The 26,005-nt window shown below is 41.1% G+C and overlaps 2 protein-coding genes across 2 annotated transcripts; both read right to left on the reverse strand.

Annotated features, from left to right (window-relative positions):
* Nucleotides 1-4,105: 4,105 nt before the first annotated feature.
* LOC104434386 (ABC transporter B family member 11) lies at nucleotides 4,106-10,722 on the reverse strand. Its single transcript, XM_010047327.3, is given in 14 exon segments — nucleotides 4,106-4,661; nucleotides 4,754-5,047; nucleotides 5,185-5,384; nucleotides 5,387-5,447; nucleotides 5,568-5,834; nucleotides 6,089-6,969; nucleotides 7,087-7,360; nucleotides 7,486-8,011; nucleotides 8,163-8,401; nucleotides 8,562-8,783; nucleotides 8,893-9,068; nucleotides 9,171-9,225; nucleotides 9,348-9,759; nucleotides 10,624-10,722. Coding segments are annotated over 13 exon segments (3,885 nt in total). The 5' UTR covers nucleotides 9,681-9,759; nucleotides 10,624-10,722; the 3' UTR covers nucleotides 4,106-4,304.
* Nucleotides 10,723-18,129: 7,407 nt separating this feature from the next.
* On the reverse strand, nucleotides 18,130-22,965 carry LOC104434397 (ABC transporter B family member 4). Its single transcript, XM_039301819.1, is given in 12 exon segments — nucleotides 18,130-18,504; nucleotides 18,597-18,890; nucleotides 19,028-19,115; nucleotides 19,117-19,289; nucleotides 19,411-19,598; nucleotides 19,601-19,676; nucleotides 19,932-20,812; nucleotides 20,931-21,204; nucleotides 21,325-21,850; nucleotides 22,037-22,275; nucleotides 22,446-22,667; nucleotides 22,780-22,965. Coding segments are annotated over 12 exon segments (3,480 nt in total). The 5' UTR covers nucleotides 22,942-22,965; the 3' UTR covers nucleotides 18,130-18,147.
* Nucleotides 22,966-26,005: the final 3,040 nt, after the last annotated feature.

Consider the following 26,005-nt stretch of genomic DNA (forward strand, 5'->3'; position numbering starts at 1 on the left):
AGATTTACGTATGAGTTCTACATTGGCAGACGTCGTTTCACCAAAACAATGTATTTCCAAAAGTGATGCGACATATGTCAAAAAGATCGCTTACAAAAAGCACGGGTTTAACTTCATGGATATAGGAAACGAAGTATTGTAAATTTTTCCATGTAATTTTCATCCCTATTTGCTTTTGGAAAGTTCCTTCGGACTTTGTGAAGCAGATAAGATCCTTAAAATATATCATAGGGTTCGCAACTTACGAGAATCAAACCTCACGACAAATCGCAAACATCATGTCACGGCGCACTAGTCGCAGTGCCATAAGGAAGGATGTTGACATGTAAATGATAGAGCTTTCGCATCTCTTATCACTTGGGGAGATGGACTTTCATTAAATGAAAATTGCCATCTCATGGCAAATCTATAGCTATTGCCAGATATATACAAGCAAGTAATAATCAGTATTTTGGGCCTTTAGTTTATTTTACTCGTTATTCAATCACTAAAAAGTTGTCTTTGCAAATTGACCACTAAATCTCATCGAGCAAGTTGGGTGACTTTACTAGAGAAATTATATTGGTTGATTATCTCATGCAAAAGATAATATCACCCTACACTTTTTGATTGAGGAAAATTGTTCAAAAAATTCTAAATATATAGTGCGACGGCCAATTTAGGCTTCCACTTATAAGTTTAGCCAATTTAGCACTAAACTTTTCTACTATTTTCCAATGTAAGCCGTTCAAGTAATTTATATCATAAATTGCGAATGTGGCAATCCAATCGGCATGAAGCATCCTACTTGACATGGCCAACGCCGATGTTAATATTTTTGCAATTTTTTCTTCTTCTTTTTTTATATCTTTTTCTTTTTCCTGTTCTACTACTCATCTTCTTCCTCCACCAGTCATTGGACCTCGGTGAAGGTTGCTAACCATTGGCGAGGGTCGCCCTTGTCGACCACCCCTTGCCTATGGTCCATGATCGATGGAGAAAAAAATGAACGGTAGAATTTTGAAAAAAAAAATATCAAAGAAAGAAAATAAAATGAAAAAAATTGAAAAATTTGAAAAAATTGCTAAAATCGTCCATGTCAATGTTGATCACGCCACATAGAACGATCACACTAACTAGACCGCCAATAGGCAATTCCGATCTAAATTAGCCGAATGGATTGTGTTGGACTCCAAGACTACATTATGTAGGTAATTTTGCCATTATTGGCGATAGGATGCTAGGGAAGATATGCCATATATAAAAGTCAAATAATTTTATGCATCATATTAATAAGATGGTCAAGCATTCCAATTTAAAACTTTTCAATTTAACCAATTTAGTTTTAAATATTTTCACTATTTCCCATTGTAAGCCATCTAACTAATTTATGCCACATCGTTTATGTATCGGTTCAATCAGCGCCTAGCCATCCTATTTGACATGATTGATGCTAAGGTTAATGATTTTTGCAATTTCTTTTCCTTCTTTTTTGTTTTGATTTTTTCTCCTATTCCGCTGCTCATCTTTTTCCTCCATTATTCGCGGGCCTCGGCATAGGTTGATAACCATAAGTGAGGGTCACCTTTGTCAACCACCCCTGGCTCAGATCTAATGAAGGCAACCCTCACCTATGACCTACAACCAATGGAGAACAAGAATGAACAATAGGATATTGAAAAAAAAAAAAAAAAAAAAACTGAGAATATTTGAAAATCATCAACATCAATGCTGGTTATCCTACATAAGATGAGTACCATTAAGTAGATCATATTTAAAAATCATCAACATCAATGCTAGTTATCCTACATAAGATGAGTACCATTAAGTAGATCATATTTAAAAATCATCAACATCAATGCTAGTTATCCTACATAAGATGAGTACTATTAACTAGATCGCTATTTGGACAATTCCAACCTAACCCAAATGAACTCTATTGGACTCCAAGGTTACTTCATTGTGAGAATTTTGGTCAACACTTAATACTTAAAAATAAAATCCTTCAAAAGTTTATTTAAAAGCTTATCGTAAACTATTGAAGTTTATTCTCATCAACTATAAAATGATAACATCATCCCCAGGGCCTCTATGACCTTGTGAACATGGGATAAAAGCTGTTATTATTAATATTATTCTTATTGTTATTATCATTATTATTTTCATCCTACCTCCTTCTTATCGTTATGTCTATATCCAAATCTCGGACGTATGACTCTCTTTTTTCTGTCTTTTTGCTGAAATTTAGGAGGTCAGGACAACACGAAATGTCTCACAATCGGACATTCTCGCTCTTAGTTGGAGATCACGGTCTTTCAATTAATGTGGGTTCGAGGTTCTAAATCAATGCTCAAATCACGATCAATTCCCCAGTCAGAAACCAGTCCAAGGAGACTCTAGAATTGGGGCTTTGCCTTTAATCGACCTGTCGAACCCAAAAGCTTTTTCTCGGAAGCGGCGGAGACCTCGCAACACCAGCAGGAATGATGCTTGATCCCAACCATAATCGACCTGTCGAACCCGAGCTGTAAGCAAGCAGCGGGGAGAATGTGGCTGCGCCATGTTCCAAAGGGCTTCGAACTCGGAGAGCAGCTTATCCCTGGCTTCTTGAATGATCTTTGCCGCATCAGGGAAAGATGCCTCCTGAAGCGGTGCTTTGGAGGCTTTCACTGTGACAGAGAAGAAGCGGTTCCCGGAGAACCCATCGGGGCAACGGAGGAGGAGGGTCTAGGAGTTGACGGCAGTTGGTGAAGAAGAGGAGCCGCACCTCCGTCCCGGGGTTCAAACCTATCGCCCGCATCAGTGAGCTCCAAAAACTCACAGCCTCGGCCTCAAAGTTGGAGCGATTCCCAGCCCTATAGATTCGTGTTAGAATAATTAAATATTAAACTACGTCTTCATCTAATAGCTTAAATTTTTAAAATAGTCGGCTGTAATCCACCAAATTTCCATATGATATCAAAATTGAATGTCCTGAATTCAAACCTTATCAGGCCCTATTTGCCTCCTTAATTAAATATATCCATGCTTAGTACTAAGCAAAAGACCAGACTAAATATGAGAGAAAGTGAATAATTAAATATAACACCACTCCTTCATTTAACGATTTAAGTTTTTAAAATAGTCAGCTGTGATCTCACCAAATTCTACAATTTGAAAAGATCCACTTGAGCTTGTTGATGTCTTCTAGGGTAACGCCTTTGTTGGCATGTTTTTGTTGGTAATTCGGCATAGGAGTAGGTGGGTTTGGCAATGGAGGACGAGAGACATTTCCACTTTTAGATTGAGGGGCAAGAGTAGGGAAGAATCGGCTGTACCACACCGGTTCAATGGTCGGATGCTCGGGCCCTCTCGCGAACTCTCCTGGTGCATTAGGAATCGAGCAGCTCCTAGACCATCACAAATGCTGTGGCAGAACATGAGCCCCATCACGAACCTGCCGCCGCAGGCAAATAGAGTCACTTAGAAATCACAACTTCAACTATGGTGTGTTGAATGATTCATTTCTCGGTTAACCACACACATCAAAGTTCACGAAATTAATTAGCGAAAAATTATTTTACTTAAACAAATACGCCATTTTGACGTTCTCACCTTGGCTTGTCTCTACCGGCGCAGGAACGACTGAGATCTCAGATCGGGTGACCCTTTCTCGGGTTGTTATCCACGGTATAGTGATTCCTTTTTCTCGGCATTGTTATTCCTCAAAAATAAACACAAGTCATCCCAACGAGCGTGCCAAAACAATGTTTCATCGGAATTTGTCTTGACAATGAAATACCCTTCATCGAAAGTCGATAAAAGTCATTCTTCACTTTTATTGAGAGAATGCAAGTTTTGGTTCTATGGTGATTCCGGATGTGATTTACTACTAGAGCACAAGGAGACCAACAGATTTAATTTAACGGAATTTAATTACCGACAAAGTAAGATGATAGAGAGATACAGCCTTGGAATTAAATCAACAATGAAGATCAACAACTAAAATGCACTTAGAAATTTAGTTAACGACGAAATATTTGGAAACTATAATTTTGCTGCTTTTTAAAAATATAGGACTCAATTGCATTTCATGATAAGTTTTAATAATCTCAATGCATTTATCAAAAAGAGTAAAAAAGAGAGCTTGTGGCCAGGGAACATATAGCAAAGGCATTTCCGTTTCCTGAGCATCAATTGTTGTAGCTGTAAAATTACATAAGACATATAATTGTGTAAGAGTTTCAACAAACTTGAGAGTGTATTTCCCATTTCTCTTGTCAAGCAAAGTAGCAAGAATGTACTCCAAAAGAATGAGCTATGGGGAAGTGAATGCTACAAAAGGCTCATACAGTAGAAGCACTGGTGTGTAGAGCAACCAAAGATGCATAGAAACCATCCTTGATGTTGATCAAAGTCTCGTGCTTTCCTTTCTCGACGATGACTCCATTTTTAACCACTGCAATCACATCGGCATTCTTGATTGTGGACAACCTATGAGCCACCACAACTGTAGTTCGGTTCACCATGACTCGGTCTAATGCGTCTTGAACCACTTTCTCAGATTCTGCATCCAATGCACTTGTAGCCTCATCAAGCAGAAGGATTTTAGGACTCTTTACTATAGCTCGAGCGATAGCCACTCGTTGCTTTTGACCACCGGATAACTGGACCCCTCTTTCACCAACCACAGTATCATATCCCTGAACATCAGATATGTAAGGAGAAATCAGATAAGCTCATTTGAAAGCACAATGTTAAGTTAAATACACAGAACAAGCAATGGCCATCTAACCTGTTGCAATCCACTAATGAACTTGTGAGCATTTGCTAATTCTGATGCGGCAAGTATTTCTTGCTCGGTCGCATCTCCATCCTTTCCATAAGCTATGTTGGCACGAATTGTCTCGTTGAATAAAACCGGTTCTTGGCTGACCAAACCCATTTGCTGCCTTAACCACTTGAGTTGCAGCTGCTTAATATCCACTCCGTCCAGCTTAATATGACCTGAATCAGGATCATAAAAGCGTTGCAGCAACGCTATCACTGTCGATTTTCCGCTCCCACTTTCTCCAACCAGAGCAACCGTCTGAGAAGAAGAATCGTGTAATTGTCAAACATTTATTCCTCATGCTCGACAAAATTTTAGTGCTGTACATGTAATTTAAAGTTCAATTGTGGATGTCATAATTAAAGTTAGGCATCGGATAAAGTCCAAAGTTTTACCTTTCCAAAGTGAATGGCTAGGCTGAGATCACGGAAAATTTGAATGTCTGGCCTAGAGGGATATTTGAAGCTCACATGGCGAAGCTCAATCTCTCCCTTCACATTGTCTAATTTTGTCCCCGACTCATCACTTGGGTCTATCTTGGATCTGCGGTCTATTATCGCAAAAATGGAAGCAGCGGCTGCTTTGGCTTTGTGGAATCGGGAGTGATGGAACCCGATTGTGAAATTCCAACGGTTGCCATGGTCAGAGCAAAGAAAACCTGCAAAGAAAATTGTCTATGAACTGTTTATCGAAGCCAGTTTCAAATAAGGAACACAGGCAATCATGATTGAGCGAAATTCAAAGGTTAAAGCTGGTTAACGTATTAAAAAATACCTACCCTGAAGACATCTGGAAACGTTGTTTTGCCGTCCTGAACAAGTTGAGCTCCAGCATAGAAGCTTGTTGCATACATACAGAACAGCAGGAAGAAGGACATGCCGAACCCAATTCCGCTGATCAGTCCTTGTCGAATCCCCGTCTTCATGGGGCCTTCACATTTCTTCTTGTAAAGTTGCATCATCTTCTCTTCAGCACAGAAAGAAGCAACAGTCCTTATACTCCCGACCGCATCGGTAGCCACTTGGCTTGCTTCCTCGTACATCATCTGCAAACATATAGATTAATACGTTCATGAATAAGTGAAATGATTTGCAAGATAGAAAAAAGAAAACCATGGTGGAACCTTTTTATGCCATTGAAGATTACAGGCAAAGCGAATCAGAAATTTCTATGATGGCCTTTCCGTTTTCTACTCTTTGAACCTAGGACTCAAAATTTTGAATTGGGGATTGAAAAGGACCTCCCAACCAATTTTATTTAGTGAGCAGGAAAAGAAAAAAGCACTGTAATAATGCTTACCTTTGCATCTGCACTGAATCCTTTCATGAACTTCACTTGTACATATCCATTGACACCAATTAGAGGGACTAAGGCGAGGATGATCAGCGCCAGTTGCCAACTTGCAGTAAAAGCAATGACCAAACCAGCAATTGCCGATGCAATGTTCTGGACAATCTGAGCTAACGCATCTCCAACGAGGGCTCGCACTGATGCTGCGTCTGCTGAGAGCCTTGCCCCAATGGCCCCACTTGAGTGGTCAGGTTCATCAAACCAGCCAACCTCCATATGGACCACCTTTTCGAAACACATTAGTCTGATTCTCTCGATTAACTTACAACCAGCCACAGAGAATAAGTATGTACGAGAGGGAAATGCCACAAATGATGCGATGCCCAGGACCAGAAACATTAGTGCCCAAAACTTAGAATCCTCTCTAAGTTCATGTGGTGGTTCATAGAATGTCTTGATAACACTGGATATAAGTATGCCGAAAATCGGAAGTATCGTGCCATTAACAACTGCAGCAACAGTTCCAATTAGCAAGACAGGCGCTTCTGGTTTATTGAGATGAGCAAGCCGGCGTAGGGAGACCTCCGGCGATTTCTCTGTGCTCCCAGGAGTGGGGGATTGTGGTCCAGCCACATTATCATCGGCAACATTCAGTCCAGTGGGAAGACCAAAGGGGACTGAGAACGAATGGCGGCTGCTATTCCCTATAGATGATCTCTGACTAATGGATCCTTTGTACGACATCCTTTGATTGGACTGTCTGTTATATTCAGTAATCTCTGACCGGTTTTGGTCATCTGGTGCTTGTTCAGATTCTCTGTTCACTTCCTGCAAGCGAATTAGCTGAGAATATGCACCGTCTGGGTCTTTGAGCAGTTCAGAATGTGAACCTGGATAGTTTTAGAGAGCAATTAATTGTCAATGTTATACTTGTACATGCTAGGAAATCATAAATCCTCCGTTCAATTCGCAGTTTCATTGTTATTCCAAGTTAGATTGCAGCCTACCTTTCTCCACCATTTTTCCGCGATGAATGACGGCAATCATATTGGCATTCCTAACCGTGCTCAAACGGTGGGCAACGATGACAGTTGTCCGGTTGCCCATAATCCTGTCCAAGGCTTCTTGGACTATCCTCTCAGATTCTGTGTCAAGTGCACTTGTGGCTTCATCCAGGAGCAAAATACGAGGATCTTTAAGAATCGCTCTTGCTATGGCTACTCTTTGCTTCTGCCCACCAGACAGCTGAGTCCCATGTTCACCAACCATAGTGTCCAAGCCCTAAATGTCAAAAGTTAAAAAATCATGAAGTAGTAAGATCGAGAAGGTAAGAAATGAAATCATTGTTTGGCCAGAGAAAAGAAGAAAGCTGATGCATCGATCATGGAGTTGCATTATCTTTATACCTCCGGCAACTTGTCTATGAACTTGGCAGCGTTCGCAAGTTCTGCAGCAGCTTTGATCTCTTCGAGAGTGGCACCTTCCTTTCCATATGCGATGTTGTCCTTGATGCTGCAAGCGAATAACACGGGTTCCTGGCTGACAAGCCCGATTTTGCTCCTGATCCATTTAAGCTGAAACTCTTTAAGGTTGATCCCATCGATGAGTACTTCACCGTCTTGTGGGTCGTAAAATCTCTCTATCAGACTGATCACCGTGGACTTCCCACTTCCGCTTTGTCCCACCAAAGCGGCAGTTGTACCACTCGGGATGCCAAGAGAGAACCCGTTGAATATTTGTTCATCGGGCCTGGCTGGGTAACTGAAGTAAACATCCCTCAACTCTATATCTCCACGAATGTCGTCTAGTTTCTTTCCCTTGGTATCAAATGAATCGATCTCTGGCTTCCTTTGGATGGTCTCGAACATTTTATATGCAGCAGCTTGACCAGCCGCAAATGCACTCATGCATGGAGAAGCCTGCCCAAGAGACCTAATGAACATCCGCACCATGCCCCAAAAAAAGGAGGGAAAAAAGAAAGAAAATCCATGATCAGGCTTTCTAAATTTCAATGGGGTAAATAAGGAATTGAACCATGAGAACAGAGACCCAAAAGAAAAACGACAGTTTGAGTGCAACTCACATAGAACCAATCAAGACTGCCATGATCACATTGATCACTGCGCCTCCATTATATCCCTTGTCCAATATCAACTTCGCGCCACACCATATTGCCAAAGCATAACCACCAAATATGACGAGCATGACTGTTCCCATACCTAATCCTGCCGCCAGGCCTTCATGGACACCTGATCTGTATGCATCCACAAGGAATTTGCTGTAATTTGCAATTGCTCGCTTCTCTCCAGTAAAGGATGCAACCTGCACCAAAATGTGATAATAGTTGGACTCTACAGAAAATGATTAGAGCAATGGCTGAATTTGAGTTCTAGAGTGAAAAGACATTAAGATATCTATCTTGTGTGTTGATTTAGTTGGCACACGTGAATTTCTGGAATTCAGCTACATTAAGGCAACATACCATTCTGATCGAACCAATTGTCTGTTCAACGACATTTGCTGCCTTTGCATATGCACTTTGCCCACGAGATGCCATCTTTGAGATAATGAGCGACGTAACCCCTCCAGCAATCACTAGCAGAGGAATCATGGTTAGCATGATGAGGGTCAATAGCCACCCCTTAATAAATGCTATCACGAAGCCTCCGACAAATGTCGACACAAGCTGTATACACGTCCCCACCTGCACGAATCTAGCAATCTGTTAAAAATCCAGGACGAAAAGTGTATACTTAGTGCACCAGACACGGTACTCATTCTTTTCACAATTGTTATGCCAGTACAAGTATGACCTTTTCACCCGTGGCGTTCTGGATTAGAACCGTGTCGCCGGACATTCTCCCGACAACCTCTCCGGTGTTGGTCTCTTTGTCAAAGAAGGCAACATCTTGTCTCAATATAGTTTTCAGATACAGGCCCCTTATTCTTGCAGCCTGTCGCTCGCCAGTGACCATCCAGCAAGATACCTCTGACCAAATGAAAGGAAGAACGATGATTAAATTTTTTCCATTCCTAAGATAAAGAGTTCAACTCCAAACTAAAAGTAAATTAAGAATCAAGATGCACTCACGAAGAAATGCCGCTGCACCACAACCAAGTGCCAGGTAGACAAACTTTAGAGCTATCTAAAGATTTTACAAACAATCTAATCAGTTAGTTCACAATCTCAAGTACTCCAAAAGGAATTCCTTTTGGAGAAATGAGTTTTCTGTAACAATCCATCATGTGCATATTTGCGAAGATTTACCTTGGACACAAGATCTACAACATCAGTGTCAGTCTGGTTCTCGCCAAATGTATTGATCAGCGTTCCAAACAAAACTGTCATAAGAGGCGTGGAAATACCATTCCCGGCTGCGCCTATTGACCCAACAACCATCAATAGAATATCAGTAGAATCTGCGAATGAGAACAGCTTGTAGAATGGAACCAAGTTCACTTTCTCATCTCCCTTGCTCTTGTTGCAGTCCTGCTCATTCTCGTTCACGGCAGGGCTCTTCACGGACGCCACTTCCGGGCTCCTTGAAGTGGCCGCTTCACTGGTTACTGAATTCTCGGCTGCTCCATTTTCGATTGCCATGCTACTGTACCTAAGACACGGATCTGGTATGCAACTTCTCTATCCTGTATATATCTACGCACAGAATTCTCTGTGGGGGCTGCATCAGTGAACATCTAGAATCAGCAATTTATAATTCGAGCCAAAGAAGTCCAAGAATTGGGCAAGCTGTGAAAGAAATAGTTGAAGGACGGTTGAGCACAAATCGATTAACCAAAAACAAACTGTACTGCAGTCAATTTTCTCAAATCTGTAAGCAACTAAAGACAAAACTACTCCGAACAATTATCCAAAAAATAATCACCAGTATCTTCACGTAAGATTTGAATGGATTAGCTATTAAGCAATCAAGATACGAGACATTCTTTCAACCATAAAAGTCAAAGTTACAGAGATCAAAGATGGCCGATCTACGGGACTCTACTTGAAAAAAAAAATTTGGATCTTATTGGTCTAGCACCCTTAAATTAATCAATTAGAATAATGAATCACTAACTTAATAAGTTTCAAATTAGTAAAATTAATGTTTGCGCGCACGTGTGAACGCAAATGCAGTCAGACTAAACTGAAGGGTGCACAGGAAGCCTCACAAATAAGAAGCTGTCAAAAGATCCCACCGGAGAAATTAGCCAATGGACCATCATTTCTAAATACCATTCCCAGGACACAGAGTGAAGAAAGGTTAATATCATGAATTTATCAGATTTGTGCCAAAACCACCTTTGATCTGAACCAGCAGATGGAGCACAATTCGACTCTTTTTTATTATTTTGCCCCACCTCCTGTTTTGCAAGAATCTTGATTCTGCAAAAGAAGGCGAAAAAACCGACTCTTTTGCTCTGCCTCTTGCCTCAGGCAGGGTTCCAAGTTATGCATGTCACCAACTCCGAAAGCCCGAGCATAACAAGACGTAAGCAACCAAAGGAGGACTGGCAGTGAGAGAGAGAGAGATGCATTATTCCACCTGAAGCTTCTCAAAAAAATCAGCTCACGGGTGAGTATGTCTTCTGGGATCCCCAGAAAAGAATTATCGGAGACACTGGGCGACTGCCCTGAAGAGTCTTTTACTCTGTGATCCTGATTTGCAGTTTCTCCCGTCAAACTCCTCCAATATATGCCCACCCGAATTGCTACAAGCAGAGCATGGCATCCCATGTCGCTCTCTTGGTCAAAGCCTCACAGCCCGGCATTTCTCGTCAACCCTCTTACTATTCTTTCCTTTCGATGTTGGACTATTCTTTCCTTGGCTGCCAAGCCCAGTTTAACTTTCCCATGCATTGCTATTATTGCAACGCTTCCAAGACACAAGAAAATCTCCTTGGTCCTCGTAACACGGGATCTTTCCTTTCTCGGATAATTGTTGTCTTGTTTTCGTCGACGCGTGCATTAAGAACTTTGACCTCAATCCGTGCTTTCACATATCACCTGAGACCCCCGAGACATGACAAGCAAATTCGCACTTCTCTGCTCAGTGGCGGCTTTTGGTCCAAGATCGTTGGGTTGGTCTTCTTCCACCCCACGTGGAGAAAATTTCTAAGCAGGAACGTGATTGTAGTTGCTCGCCCTTTTCTTATGTGGGCCGTGGTCCCCCTCGCACCCTTTTTGCTTGGTTCTCTTGTCACATATTGCAATTTCAGCTTTCCGCAACTGATATTTTTTCTTTTCCAGGCAATAAATTTTCTCGAGAAACCGACTTTAAGAACTACAGTGATTTTTCATTAACAGGATACTTTTAGGGCCCTAATTAATTTAATTGAAATCGAAAGTAAAGTTTTTCTAAAATACTTTGGAAATTTGGGAATTACATGTTCTAATAAGATTACTTACTTCAAATGCTAAATTTGAAATTCCCAAATTCCAATTAATAATAGCTGCAATGCATTGACAAATGAAGCAACTGCAAAATAATAATAATAATAGTTAGTACTATAGGGGGCTGTTCGAGGTATCGTTCCTCCCCCCCCCCGGGCGGGGGTTTCTGGAAGGGATATTAATTGATTATTGGTAATAAGTCAAGTCAAAGTTCAATTTTCTATACATTTGTTGCAACAAGATAGTCTTGGCTGCGGCCGCCAACTTTGCTTAGCTTACTAAAATTCAACGTGAGTGTAGTGTGAAGGAGGATTTTTCAGAAATTCCTCATCACTTAAAGTAATATTAGTTGTGAATATGTCGTTTTAAATAGTATAATTAATGTTTAAAGAAGGGGAAACAAACATGGATAATGCGAACTAAGGAATTGGCAACATTCAACGCTGAAGAGTTGATTAGAAAGGATCGAGGAGCTGAATTCATGGTGGGAAAAGTAAAGGGAAGAAGGACACTAGATGGATATTTCGTTTCAAAAGATATAATAATGTTGAAGAAGGGAAAACAAACACAGGGTAATGGAGACTATGTCCACAGTCGACATTGAGGAGCTCATTAAAAAGGATCGAGAAGCTAAATTAATAGTGGGAGAAGTAAGGGGAAAAGGCATTGGATGGATATTTCATTTTAAGTAAGTATGATTAATGTTGCAGAAGGGGAAACAAACAGAGATAATGCAGACTAGGGAATTGGCAACCGTCAAGCATGGAAGAGGTGATTAAAAAGGATGGTGGTAGGGGAATTGAGGGGTGGGGACACTAGTATCATAGGTTAGAGTTCGACTCTCGTGCTCTGTAAACGGCAGGGCAAAAGTCTTAAAAAAAGAAGAGAGTTAAATATAAGATTAAAAAAAGTAAGAAAAAAATGACATTAAAAATGACATTAAAAATGACATAACTTTCTTATGGTGCTCATTTAGTGTCAAAATTTTGTTCGGTATGGTAAAATTATGTTAAACATTCACTTAGGGCCTGTTTGGTAATACTTCCGGTAACAACTGATTATGTTCTTTTGTTTTCGGGAGTAAAAATAAAACGGAAATCTATTTAATAAATTTTTTGTTCCTAGGAACAAAAATTAGTTTTTGTATTCTCAGAATTAGATTTGGAACAGAATCAAGAAGCAAAAAAAAGTTACTTCTTGTTCTTTGAAACAATGTCTAGAATCAATTCCAATTTTTTTTCCTTTCTCTTCTTCTCTTTCCTTTTCTTCTTCTTCCTTTTGGCTGGTTGGCAGCCTTGCCGATGACTTGCCAGATGAGGGCTGACGACCTCGCCAGAGCGTCGCCTGGGACAGTGAGGCTTGTCAACCCAAGCCTCGTCCAAATCTGGTGAGATTGAGCTTGCCAAGCCACTAGCAGCCACCAGCAAGGCTCGGCCTTGCCGGGCCACCTCCAAGCAACTAGCGAGGCTAAGCTCACCTGTGACATCCTAAATTTTCGACATTGTATTAACTAAATAAACCGGGCTTTTCATTGACGCGCCTATGGTCCTTTTTTTTTCTGAGCTAATCACTCACAAGATAACTAATCTATCAGGTGAAGCCGTTAAGGGATATAAAAGCGACAAACTTGAGAATTCGATCAGAAATTGATTACTCGACCATACTAATCGGTAAGGGTCAATACGGCACCGTTAAAATCGATTAGAAATCGGAGATAGGTTGATTCGACAAAAGCACATAATTAAATTGTGGGTGATTCCACCTGATTGCAAAATTCACGTCGGATGGCATTAAACCGATTTTTCGATTCCGATTTTTCATTTTATAAAATTATCGATTAGAAATCGGAGATACGGTTGGTTGATTCGACAATTTTAAGTAAGATTGGAATTTGAAAAGCACATAATTAAATTAAGGAACAATTATGCTAAAAAAAAAAGAAAGTAAAATAAGAACAATAAAAAAAATAAGATAAAGGTGATTTCGGTGACCGATTGCAAAATTCACGTCGGATGGAAACCTTGATTGAAATCTTTTTACGACAACCGAGAGTTGCCAATGAGTCAGAGATGCACAAACGTGAATTGAAAATTATCAATCACGAGTCAAACGAAATAAAATTCCTAAAAGCTACCCGATATGTTAGGTTACGCTAAAATCACGTCCGATCGAAATTAACCATGAAATTGAATTCGGTTTCGGGAATCGAAAGTTCGAGTGTATCACAATTTATTTTTAGGACATTGTCTTATACTTTGAAGAATTTTTGGTGAGCCTGGAATTTTTGGCAAAAAATCAAATTTGGCAAATTAAATGATGGAAATTCGGAGGGGCCTCTTTATTTGGATTTTTGGGCTACCAAATTGAAGTAATTTGTGGAGAATTGGTGCAAATTCGTGAGGCTGCCCCCATGGGATTTTTGGCCCTCAATTTGACTTAATTTGGAGAAGAATTGAAGAAGAAATCCACCAAATTCGTAGGGTTGCAGCGGGGATTTGTTTTGGCCTTCAATTTGGCTTGTATAAAAACTTTTGGGAGGGAAAATTGGCTAATGGATAAGGCTGAAGACTTGTGGGGCTTCCACTTGAGTGCTTGGATATTTAGGCTTCACTTTCAAGGCTCTTTGTTCCCCTTTTGGTAGCATCTTCTTCTTCTTCTTCTTCTTCTTCTTCAGTTTCTTCTTCATTTTCTTCTCCTTCACTTCCATTTTTCCAGCTACAACTCAGAGCTAGCAAACTAGCACAGCCCCTCACCGAAACCACCGCCGCTTGCCAATTAGCCGGTCTAGCGATCGGCCGCCCACACGCCATCACCCGCTCGACCAGCGCTCTTGTCCGCGACGCCTGGCCGCCCGTCGCCATCCCCGTGTCGCCAGCTCCTCGTGTCCTCCTAATTAAGGGTTTAATTGAAATAATTTGCAATTTATTTAATTATTATTAATTAGCGTAATTATACCGGGATAGCCGATTGTCAAAATTTTACGTCGATCGTCATGGTGGTGTTGATTTGTGAAATTGAGTGTTAAATTGTGCAAGATGCTTGGTGATGATTTTTAATTATTATTGTAAAAATATGAATTTTTGGTATTTAATTAGAAAGATACCGGGTGTCGGGTTTTGACATCAAAAATATTTTAAGTACTATATAAAATCGTGGAATTTTTAAAAGAGAGTATATCATGTTTTATGATTTAATCTGATCATGTGTCCACGCACATTTATTTTACCGGGTGTTTTTAATATGAAGAAAAGATGCCAAGTTCATTATTTGAAATTAAGGCATTTAAGTGCAAGCACGATGTCCTTGGCCGAGAATGGATGTGCGTGTGATTGCTATGAGAACTCGTCACCCGATGAAAATCGAGGGCGATGCTCCTATATGGAATGCCCCCACATCAACGGATGCCGGTCACAGTAGAGGCTAGACCGATACTCCTTTGGGAATGCTGTATAGATGTAGACGTTACCTTGTCTGACGAAGCGGGACAACGCTCGATTATGCCGGATGACCGCCGATTGTTGAGTTGGCGGTGGTCCTTGGGTCGTAATTAATTGGGACACGTTTGAGTGATTGATATAGCCACGCCTGATTATGAGACAAAATTGTGTGGTACGGAATGAGACGTGTCATTACGATTTAGCCTTATGATCGAGACCTCTATGTTTAATTGATGAGTGAATTGAAAGTGTTCCAATTATTGAATGCAATCATTATATGCTTATGATATATGAGATGTACTAAGTGCAGGGATGTGCTGAGACGAGGTAAGTCATTTATAGTGCATGTTTAGGATGCCTCTAGGTGTATTCTCGTCTTAATTGGGGTTTAGGGTGTAGACTTGCTGAGATTTTTATCTCACCCCATCGTGGTTTAAATTTTTACAAGTCCTTAGATAGAGGTGTGCCCAATTTGTTTTGGGTGGCCACGAGAGGCCAATATCGAGCATACCATCTTCCCTATCTCCAGGAATCCCTAGACCCGCGAGCTCGTCGTGATCACGATCTGGGTCAATGAGGGCCAACCTCAGTTGGCACCTCATCGATTCAAAGCGTAGTTTCGTTACGAGCCTGATGGAGTTCGAGAGGGTCCTTTGGATGGTTTTGGCGGACTTGTTGTCAATGACGTGTATGTGGAGGAACTCGACCCTGTCGTGCACGCCGATATTTTGGCAAATATCATGGCAAACCAGTTGCCTGAGGCTGATGAGCCCAAAATAGAGGAGGTAGCTGACCCTCTAGACCTCAACATCCCTGACGGTGTCGTAGAGAACCCGAATCCCAAGTAAGAGGGTCTAGGGTAGGGTTAGCCTGGTAGTTTCTTTTGAGATAGACCACCTGTATATAAACCGTAGGTATGACATGGCTGTATATAAAGTGTGTTTTATGAAAAATATGTTATTATGTTTTACTATCCCATGTGTTTGATGTTGTCTAGAGATTGTTTAAATTGCTTCCGCATGTGCAATAAAATGAATGGATCGGCAACGCATCTTGAGAACGTCACAATTTGATCGACTATCGAGAGATGTGCGCGCACTCGAGGTTTAGGATGTGACATCACCTAGCCACCAGTGAGACTCAACCTCACTCGATCTGGGCGAGGTCAACCTCGCCTAGCCAAGGCAAGGCCGAGCCTCGCATAGTCGTCGCAAGGCTCGGCCTCGCTAGGCCAGGGCAAGGCCAACCTCGTGTTACTTGGGTGAGGTCAAGCCTCACCTTGGCCAAGCAAGCCTCCGATGAGCTTGTTGGACCTCACCCAACCAGTCGCCGACCACTAAAGAAGGAGGAAGAAGAAGAAGAGATAAAGAAAAAAGAAAAATAAGAGAAAAATAAGAAAAATATAATAAAAGTATTAAAAAATTTAAAGAAACGAAAAAAATTTAAAAATCCTACCAAACGTATTTTTATTCTAGGAATATAAATTTTTGAAAGTTACCAAGTACATTCTTTTGCTCAGAAATTATTCTCAGGACTAAAATAAAATAAAATATCATTTTTGATAAAAAAAAAAAAATTGCTCCTAAGAACAAAATTGTTACCAAACGCGCTTTTAGTGCCAAAACTCTTCAAGGGATCAATTCAGTACCACTTCGGTAAAAAGGAAAAAAAAAACAATCATTTCAGTGTAAATTCCAATTTGGAATATTGGAAATACGCCATAACTATATTAAAACATATTTCCCAATCAATGTGACTTGTCAAAAATTCAATGTGATAACACGATGTTGTTACCCATGTTTCCCCCAAATTTCATTAGAATTGGAGAAGGCTTAGCTGGAACTTCCTCTTTTCTCTAAACCCCAATTCAAATCGAAGCATTTTGGGACAAAATCGTAAGCCGAATCTTGCAATGGCATTTTTCCTCACCAACTATTTCTTACAACCGCGAATTTGGGGACAAATTCAGCCTCTTGCTCAAACTCTAACCTCCCAATCGGGGATTTTGGGAAAAATTAGTAATCCATTTGGGGATTTTATCCATTTTTTACCCAATTGCAATTTTTGGACAAAATTGCCCTTGTTCTGGTCACCAAAAACAGTCGAGCGATGGGTTTAGGCCATTGTTTGAGATAATGTCCGTTTTGGATTATTTTTCGAGAAAATTACCTTATTATAGACCCTTATTTAAAAAATTTCTTCATGTCGTGGTTGTCGTGGTTGTAATTTGAGGACGTTGAAATTGTTTATTTCTTTTTAATGAAATTTAGGAGGTGAAACTTGGACAATTGCCAATGTAGCACTGGATGAGAGGACTGTCAATAAACTAAGACAGCTTTCTTCACATGATGGCCAGAATATCAGCCCCATCATCAACCCGCCGCAAGCAAATCTGAGTCACCTGATATCGTAAATTTATTTAGTATCAGAAACAGGTCTTTTGAGAACAGATTTCGAAAGGCAACTTGCCATGGCTGTAATTAACTAGAGCCTAAAAATATCCTGACTTACATTAGAGCCGATGGTTCTATCCTTTTAGGGTCCTGAAGCTTGCAGGGAAGAAGGCGGATCACTGTGACATCCTCAAAATAATCGACAAATTCGAGCATACAATCCACCGTAGTCTCAACAATCGCCTGATCTAAGTAAGGGCCGCGACCCCACCCGCGTTTGGTGAGGTCGCCGATGGCGGGGCGGTGGCAGCAAGGGGCAGGCAGGCCCTCACCTCATTTTTCTTTTTCATTTCTTTTTTTAAATATATTTAATATTTTAATCTAATCTAATCTAAATAAAATTTGGCTTTATGTGCATGTTTTAATGAAGTCAGCACCATCAAGGACAGAGGAAACAATAAAATAAAGTAACTTTAGCACTTTCCTTTAACCAAGTTCAACAAAGTTAATAAAAGGATTTGATTACATCAATTTGATACGTTGCAAAACTTGATCGCACTTTTTGAAATATTTAGCACTTAATTGCATTTTTTTAATAAGTTTTATTGCTTTCGGTGCATTTATCCTAAAAAGAAACGAAAAGAGCCAGTGGCCAGGGAATGTATAGCAAAGGCATCTCCATCTCTTTAGCATCAGTTGATGTAGCTGTAAAATTGCATAAGAAATCTATTTGTATATGAGATTCAACAAACTTGAAACTTTATTTCCCATTTCTTTTGTTAAGCAAAGTAGCAAGAATATGCTCCAAAAGAATGAGCTTTACGGGAAGTGAATGCTACAAAAGGCTCATACAGTAGAAGCACTGGTGTGTAGGGCAACCAAAGATGCATAGAAACCATCATTGATGTTGATCAAAGTCCCGTGCTTTCCTTTCTCAACGATGACTCCATTTTTAACCACCGCAATTACGTCCGCATTCTTGATTGTGGACAACCTATGAGCCACCACAACTGTAGTTCGGTTCACCATGACTAGGTCTAACGCGTCTTGAACCACTTTCTCGGATTCTGCATCCAGTGCACTCGTAGCCTCGTCAAGCAAAAGGATTTTAGGACTCTTTACTATAGCTCGAGCGATAGCCACTCGTTGCTTCTGACCACCGGATAACTGGACCCCTCTTTCACCAACAATAGTATCATATCCCTGAACATCAAATTTGGTACAGAGAAATCAAATAAGCTCATTTAAAAGCAAAGAGTTAAGTTAAATACACAGAACAAGCAATGACTTCTAACCTGTTGCAATCCACTAATGAACTTGTGAGCATTTGCTAATTCTGATGCGGCGAGTATTTCTTGCTCGGTCGCATCTCCATCCTTTCCATAAGCTATGTTGGCACGAATTGTCTCGTTGAATAAAACCGGTTCTTGGCTGACCAAACCCATTTGCTGCCTTAACCACTTGAGTTGCAGCTGCTTAATATCCACTCCGTCCAGCGTAATATGACCTGAATCAGGATCATAAAAGCGTTGCAGCAACGCTATCACTGTCGATTTTCCGCTCCCACTTTCTCCAACCAGAGCAACCGTCTGAGAAGAAGAATTGTGTAATTGTCAAACATTTATTCCTCATGCTCGACAAAATTTTAGTGCTGTCCGTGTAATTTAAAGTTCAATTGTGGATGTCAAAATTAAAGTTAGGCATCAGATAAAGTCCAAAGTTTTACCTTTCCAAAGTGAATGGCTAGGCTTAGATCACGGACAATTTGAATGTCTGGCCTAGAGGGATATTTGAAGCTGACATGGCGAAGCTCAATCTCCCTTCACATTGTCTAATTTTGTCCCCGACTCATCACTTGGGTCTATCTTCGATTTGCGGTCTATTATTGCGAAAATGGAAGCAGCAGCCGCTTTGGCTTTGGTGGAATCGGGAGTGATGGAACTGGATTGTGAGATTCCAATGGCTGCCATGGTAAGAGCAAAGAAAACCTGCAAAGAAAATGTCTCTGAACTGTTTATCGAAACCAGTTGCAAACAAGGAAAAGGCAATCATGATTCTGCGAAATGCCTAAGGACAAAGCCGGTTAACATTCAAAGAAAACTGTCCTACCCTGAAGACATCCGAAAACGTTGTTTTGCCGTCCTGAACAAGTCGAGCTCCAGCATAGAAACTTGTTGCATACACACAGAACAGCAGGAAGAAGGACATGCCAAACTCAATTCCGCTAATCAGTCCTTGTCGAATTCCCGTCCTCATGGGGCCTTCACATTTCTTCTTGTACAGCCGCATCATCTTTTTTCAGCACAGAAAGAAGCAACAGTCCTTATACTTCCAACCGCATCAGTAGCTACTTGGCTTGCTTCCTCGTACATCATCTGCAAACATATAGATAAATAATGGTCATGATTAAGTAAAATTATTTGCAAGATAGATAAATGAGAACCCCTGGTGGAACCTGCTTATGCCATTGAAGATTACGAGTAATGTGGATCATAAATTTCAAAGATGACCTTTCTGTTTTCAATTCTTTGAACCTAGAAACTCAATTTTGAATTGGGGATTGATAGAGACCTCCCAACAAATTTTATTTAGTAAGCAGGAAAAGAAAGAAGCACTGTAATAATGCTTACCTTTGCATCTGCGCTGAATCCTTTCATGAACTTCACTTGTACATATCCATTGACGCCAATTAGAGGGATTAAGGCGAGGATGATCAGCGCCAGTTGCCAACTTGCAGCAAAAGCAATGACCAGACCAGCAACTGCCGACACAATGCTCTGAACAATCTGAGCTAACGCATCTCCAACTAGGGCTCGCACTGACGCTGCGTCTGCTGAGAGCCTTGCCCCAATGGCACCGCTTGAGTGGTCAGGTTCATCAAACCAGCCGACCTCCATATGGACCAACTTTTTGAAACACATCAGTCTGATTCTCTCGATTAACTTACAACCAGCCACAGAGAATAAGTATGTACGAGACGGATATGCTACAAATGATGTGATGCCAAGGACCAGCAACATCAGTGCCCAAAAATTAGAATCCTTTCTTAGTTCATGTGGTGGTTCATAGAACGTCTTGATAATACTGGATATAAGCATGCCCAAAATCGGAAATATCATGCCATTAGCTACTGCAGCACCAGTTCCAATTAGCAAGACAGGCACTTCTGGTTTGTTGAGACAAGCAAGCCGGCGTAGGGAGACCTTCGGTGGTTTTTCTGTGCCCCCAGTAGCAGGGAATTGTGGTCCAGCCACGTTATATTCAGCAACGTTGAGTCCAGTGGGAAGACCAAAGGCGACTGAGAACGAATGGTGGCTGCTATTCCCTATAGATGACGCCTGAGTAGTGGATCCTTTGCTCAACATCCTTTGACTGGATTGCCTGTTATATTCAGTAATCTCTAACCTGTTTTGGTCATCTAGTGTTTGTTCGTCTTCTCTGTTCACTTCCTGCAAGCGTATTAGCTGAGAATATGCACCATCTGGATCTTTGAGCAGTTTAGAATGTGAATCTGGATGGTTTTAGAGAGGAATTAATTGCCAATGATATACTTGTACATGCTAGGAAATCATAGTTCCTTCATTCAATTCACGATTTCATTGTTTAATTCAAGTTAGATTGCAGCCTACCTTTCTCCACCATTTTCCCGCGATGAATAACGGCAATCATATCGGCATTCCTAACCGTGCTCAAGCGGTGGGCAACAATGACAGTTGTCCGGTTGCCCATAATCCTGTCCAAGGCCTCTTGGACTATCCTCTCAGATTCTGCGTCGAGTGCACTTGTGGCTTCATCGAGGAGCAAAATACGAGGATCTTTAAGAATCGCTCTTGCTATGGCAACTCTTTGCTTCTGCCCACCAGATAGCTGAGTCCCATGTTCGCCAACCATAGTGTCCAAGCCCTAAATGTCAAAAGTTAAAAAATCACGAAGTAGTAAGATCGAGAAGGTAAGAAATTATTGTTTGGCCAGAGAAAAGAGGAAAGCTGATGCATAGATCATGGAGTTGCATTATCTTTATACCAACGGCAACTTGTCTATGAACTTGGCAGCGTTCGCAAGTTCTGCAGCAGCCTTGATCTCTTCAAGCGTGGCACCTTCCTTTCCATATGCGATGTTGTCCTTGATGCTACAAGCGAATAACACGGGCTCCTGGCTGACAAGCCCGATTTTGCTCCTGATCCATTTAAGCTGAAACTCTTTAAGGTTGATCCCATCGATGAGTACTTCACCGTCTTGTGGATCGTAAAATCTCTCTATCAGACTGATCACCGTGGACTTCCCACTTCCGCTTTCTCCCACCAAAGCGGCAGTTGTACCACTCGGGATGCCAAGAGAGAACCCGTTGAATATTTGTTCATCGGGCCTGGCTGGGTAACTGAAATAAACATCCCTCAACTCTATATCTCCACGAATGTCGTCTAGTTTCTTTCCTTTGGTATCGAAAGAATCAATCTCTGGCTTCCTGTCGATGGTCTCGAACATTTTATATGCAGGTGCTTGACCAGCAGCAAATGCACTCATGCATGGAGAAGCCTGCCCAAGTGACCTAGGAATTGAACCGTGAGAACAAAGACCCAAAAAAGGTCTCGAACATCCGCACCATGCCCCCAAAAAAGGAGGAAAAAGATAATGAAAATCCATGATCGGGATTTCTAAATTTCAATAGGTAACCAAGGAATTGAACCGTGAGAACAAAGACCCAAAAGAAAAAGGACAGTTTAGTGCAACTCACATAGAACCAGTCAAGACTGCCACAATCACATTAATCACTGTGCCTCCATTATATCCCTTGTCCAATATCAACTTCGCGCCACACCATATCGCCAAAGCATAACCACCAAATATGACGAGGGAAACTGTTCCAAGACCTAATCCAGCTGCCAGGCCTTCGTGGACACCTGATCTGTATGCATTCTCAAGGAATTTGCTGTAATTTGCAATTGCTCGCTTCTCTCCAGTAAAGGATGCAACCTGCACCAAAATGTGATAATAGTAGGACTCTACAGTAAATGATTAGAGTGATGGCTGAATTTGAGTTCTAGAGCAAAAATACATCAAGACATCTGTCTTGCTCTCGGAAATGTGTCGATTTAGTCAGCACACATGCAGTTCTGGTATTCAGCTATATAAATGCAACATACCGTTCTGATTGAACCAATCATCTGTTCAACAACATTTGCTGTCTCAGCATAAGCACTTTGCCCGCGAGATGCCATCTTTGAGATTATGAGAGACGTAACACCTCCCGCAATCACTAGCAGAGGAATCATGGTTAGCATGATGAGGGTCAATAACCACCCCTTGATAAATGCTATCACGAAGCCTCCAACAAATGTTGACATGAGCTGTATGAACTTCCCCACCTGCGCAAATCTAGCAATCTGTTAAAATCCAGGATGAAAAGTGTATACTGAGTACACCAGACAAAATACTCATTCTTTCACAATTGTTATGCCAGTGCAAGGAATGTATGACCTTTTCACCCATGGCATCCTGGATGAGAACTGTGTCACCTGACATTCTCCCAACAACCTCTCCGGTGTTAGTCTCTTTGTAAAAAAACGCGACATCTTGTCTCAATATAGTTTTCAGATACAGGCCCCTTATTCTTGCAGCCTGTCGCTCGCCAGTGACCATCCAGCAAGATACCTCTGACCAAATGAAAGGAAGAATGACGATTATATTTTTCTCAATTCCTAAGATAAAGAGTTCAACTCCAAACTAAAAGTAAATTGAGAATTAAGATGCACTCATGAAGAAATGCCACTGCACCACACCCAAGTGCCAGGTAGATAAACTTTAGAGCTATCTGAAGATTGCACAAACAATCTAATCAGGTTAATTCACAATCTCAACACAAGTCCTCCAAAAGAAATTCCTTTTGAAGAAAAGAGTTTCTTTGTAACAATTTATCTTGTCCACACTTGCAGAGATTTTACCTTGGACACAAGATCTACAACATCAGTGTCAGCCTGGTTCTCGCCGAATGTATTGATCAGCTATCCAAACAAATGTATGGAAATGATTCAGCTGCCCATCCAAACAATAATACTAGTCATAAGAGGCAGCTGCCCCATTTTCGATGGCCATGGAAATACACAGAATTGTCAGTGAGGGCTGCATCAAGACTCCCGTATCTTAGATATTCTGGATCGCCGTGGGTTTATGGTTACGTTTTAGTATGTATTTTGAACCTTTTTTTTTTTCAGTTTTCTGAATATGACGCTCTGCTTCTGCTGTCAACTTGTTCTCTGTTTTTGCTGTCAACTTGTTCTTTGTTTTTTTTCCAACAACCATCAATAGCCTATCATATCAAGTAGAATCTGCCAAATGAGAACAGCTTGTGAAGGGGAATGGAACCGAGTTCACTTTCGGTAAGTTGATCATCTCAGGCCTTGCTCTAGTGTAGAAGATTCTTGTCTCCTTGCCGAAAGTCCTGCTCATTCTCATTCAGTGCTTTGGCAGCTTTGCCGGCCAAAGGCAGAATGTAGGAGGAAAAGTTAACAAGTTCACAGCCAAGAGAGAATAGTGAGTAACTCCAAGAACCTCGACTGTGGGAATCATCCACACCAGATGTTAGGTGCAGAAAGTGTCAAGCTTGGACACATTGAGAAGCTTCACTGGATCAACTGTTTGTTGCCTCTGAACTCCATGTGATAGTTGGCTCAGTGGTTGCTGCCTTGACCATTTTCGATGGAGAGTTGCCATGCTATGTGCCTAAAATTGATCAGAATTTGTTGAGTGTGGGGCAGTTGGTAGAAAAGGGATTTAAGGTGATATTTGAAGAGGAAAAGTGTTTGATCTTTGACTCCAATGGTCGGAGTTGTTCAAGATAAAAATGCAACATAAAAGTTTTTCTTTGAATCCTCTTGAGAAGGAGCGAGATGGCATTCAAGTGTCGGGCTAATGATTTAGAATTATGGCATAAGAGGTTGGGGCACTTTCATCATAAGGCGTGCTATTCATGCAGAGGAATGAAATGGCAACCGGGTTACCAAACCTGGAGGAGCATATCACAAGGTGCAAAGCTTGTTTGCTAGGCAAGCAGACAAGACTTCCCTTCAAGAAATCCACTTGGAGAGCGACAGAGAAGCTGCAGCTGATTCATATGGATCTATGTGGTCCACAAGTGATTCCTTCACTAAATGGCATCAGGTATTTCATTATTTTCATTGATGATTATACTAGAATGTGCTGGATTTACTTTATGAAGCAAAAGTCAGAAGTTACTGAGGTATTTCTGAAGTTTAAGAAATGGGTTGAGAACCAAAGTGGCTGCAAGATTCAGGTCATTAGATCTGATAATGGAACAGAATACACTTCACAGAGGTTTAAATCTTTTTGTGAAGAGGCTGGAATTGAACATCAGTTTACTGCTCCTTACTCTCCACAGCAAAATAGAGTTAGTGAGAGGAAGAATAGAACCATTATGGAGATGACTAGGTGTTTGCTTTATGAGAAGAGTCTACCAAAAGAGTTTTGGGCGAAGCAGCAAGCACAGCAGTTTTCTCTTGAATAGGTTACCTACGAGGGTATTGGAGATGAAGACACCCTTTGAAGCTTTGGTTTGATGTCAAGCCAATTCTAAGAAATTTGAAGGTGTTTGGCTGTTTGTGTTTTTCTCATATTCCACATGTCAAGAGAGACAAGTTGGGAGAAAGCCTGAACACAGGATCTTTGTTGGCTCTGATTTAGTATCAAAAAGCTTACATGATCTATCAACCACGAGGCAGGGAAGGTGATCACTAGCGGGGATGTTCAGTTCCTAGAAGATGAGAAATGGGATTGGACAAATGAGCCACAAGGCAAGCACAAAAGGTCTCATTGGAACGACAAGGGGTGGATGATGTTCGATTAGAGGTACCGGATCTTTGACCGATATATATCAAAGGTGTAGTGTGGCTGTTTTGGAACACAGATTATGAGGAAGCTAAAAGCGATCGAGAGGTGGATGAATGCAATGAAGGAAGAGTTGGCTATGATAGAAAAGAACCAGACATGGGAGCTAGTGGAGAGGCCTCAAGATAGGAAGGTGATTGGAGTAAAATGGGTTTTTAAGACCAAATTTAATCCACGATGGCTCGGTGAATAAGCATAAGGCCAGTTGGTGGTGAAGGGATATGCACAGATTTGGGAGTTGATTTCTCGAAACCTTTGCTCTGTGGCAAGACTTGATACAATTAGAATGATTCTTGCTTTGGCAGCTCAACAAGGATGGAAGGTATATCTCAGTTAGATGTGAAATCTGCATTTTTGAATGGAGTGTTGCGGGGAGGAGATTTATGTTGAGCAGCCAGAAGGCTTTGTCACACCAAGCCAGGAGGAGAAAGTTTATTTGTTGAGAAAGGCTCTTTATGGCTTAAGGCAAGCTCCTAGAGCATGGTACAGTAAGATGGATGAGCACTTGTTGGGTCTAGGTTTCAAGAAAAGCCTCAGTGAATCCACTCTATATGTCAAGAAGTTAGTATCGACTTAGTGGTGGTGTCTCTTTATGTGGATGATATGCTGGTGACGGGGAGTAATAGTGCTCAGATTACAGCATTTAAGCAAGAGATGATGAAGATGTTCGAAATGACTGATCTTGGTGAGATGTCATATTTTCTAGGAATGGAAGTTAGGCAGACTCAGAATGAAGTTTTTATCTGTCAAAAGAAGTATTTGAAGGAGATCCTAAGGAGATTCAACATGGAGGAGTGCAAGA

The sequence above is a fragment of the Eucalyptus grandis genome, chromosome 1 (assembly GCF_016545825.1).
Source record: "Eucalyptus grandis isolate ANBG69807.140 chromosome 1, ASM1654582v1, whole genome shotgun sequence".
In the NCBI taxonomy this organism is placed as follows: domain Eukaryota; kingdom Viridiplantae; phylum Streptophyta; class Magnoliopsida; order Myrtales; family Myrtaceae; genus Eucalyptus; species Eucalyptus grandis.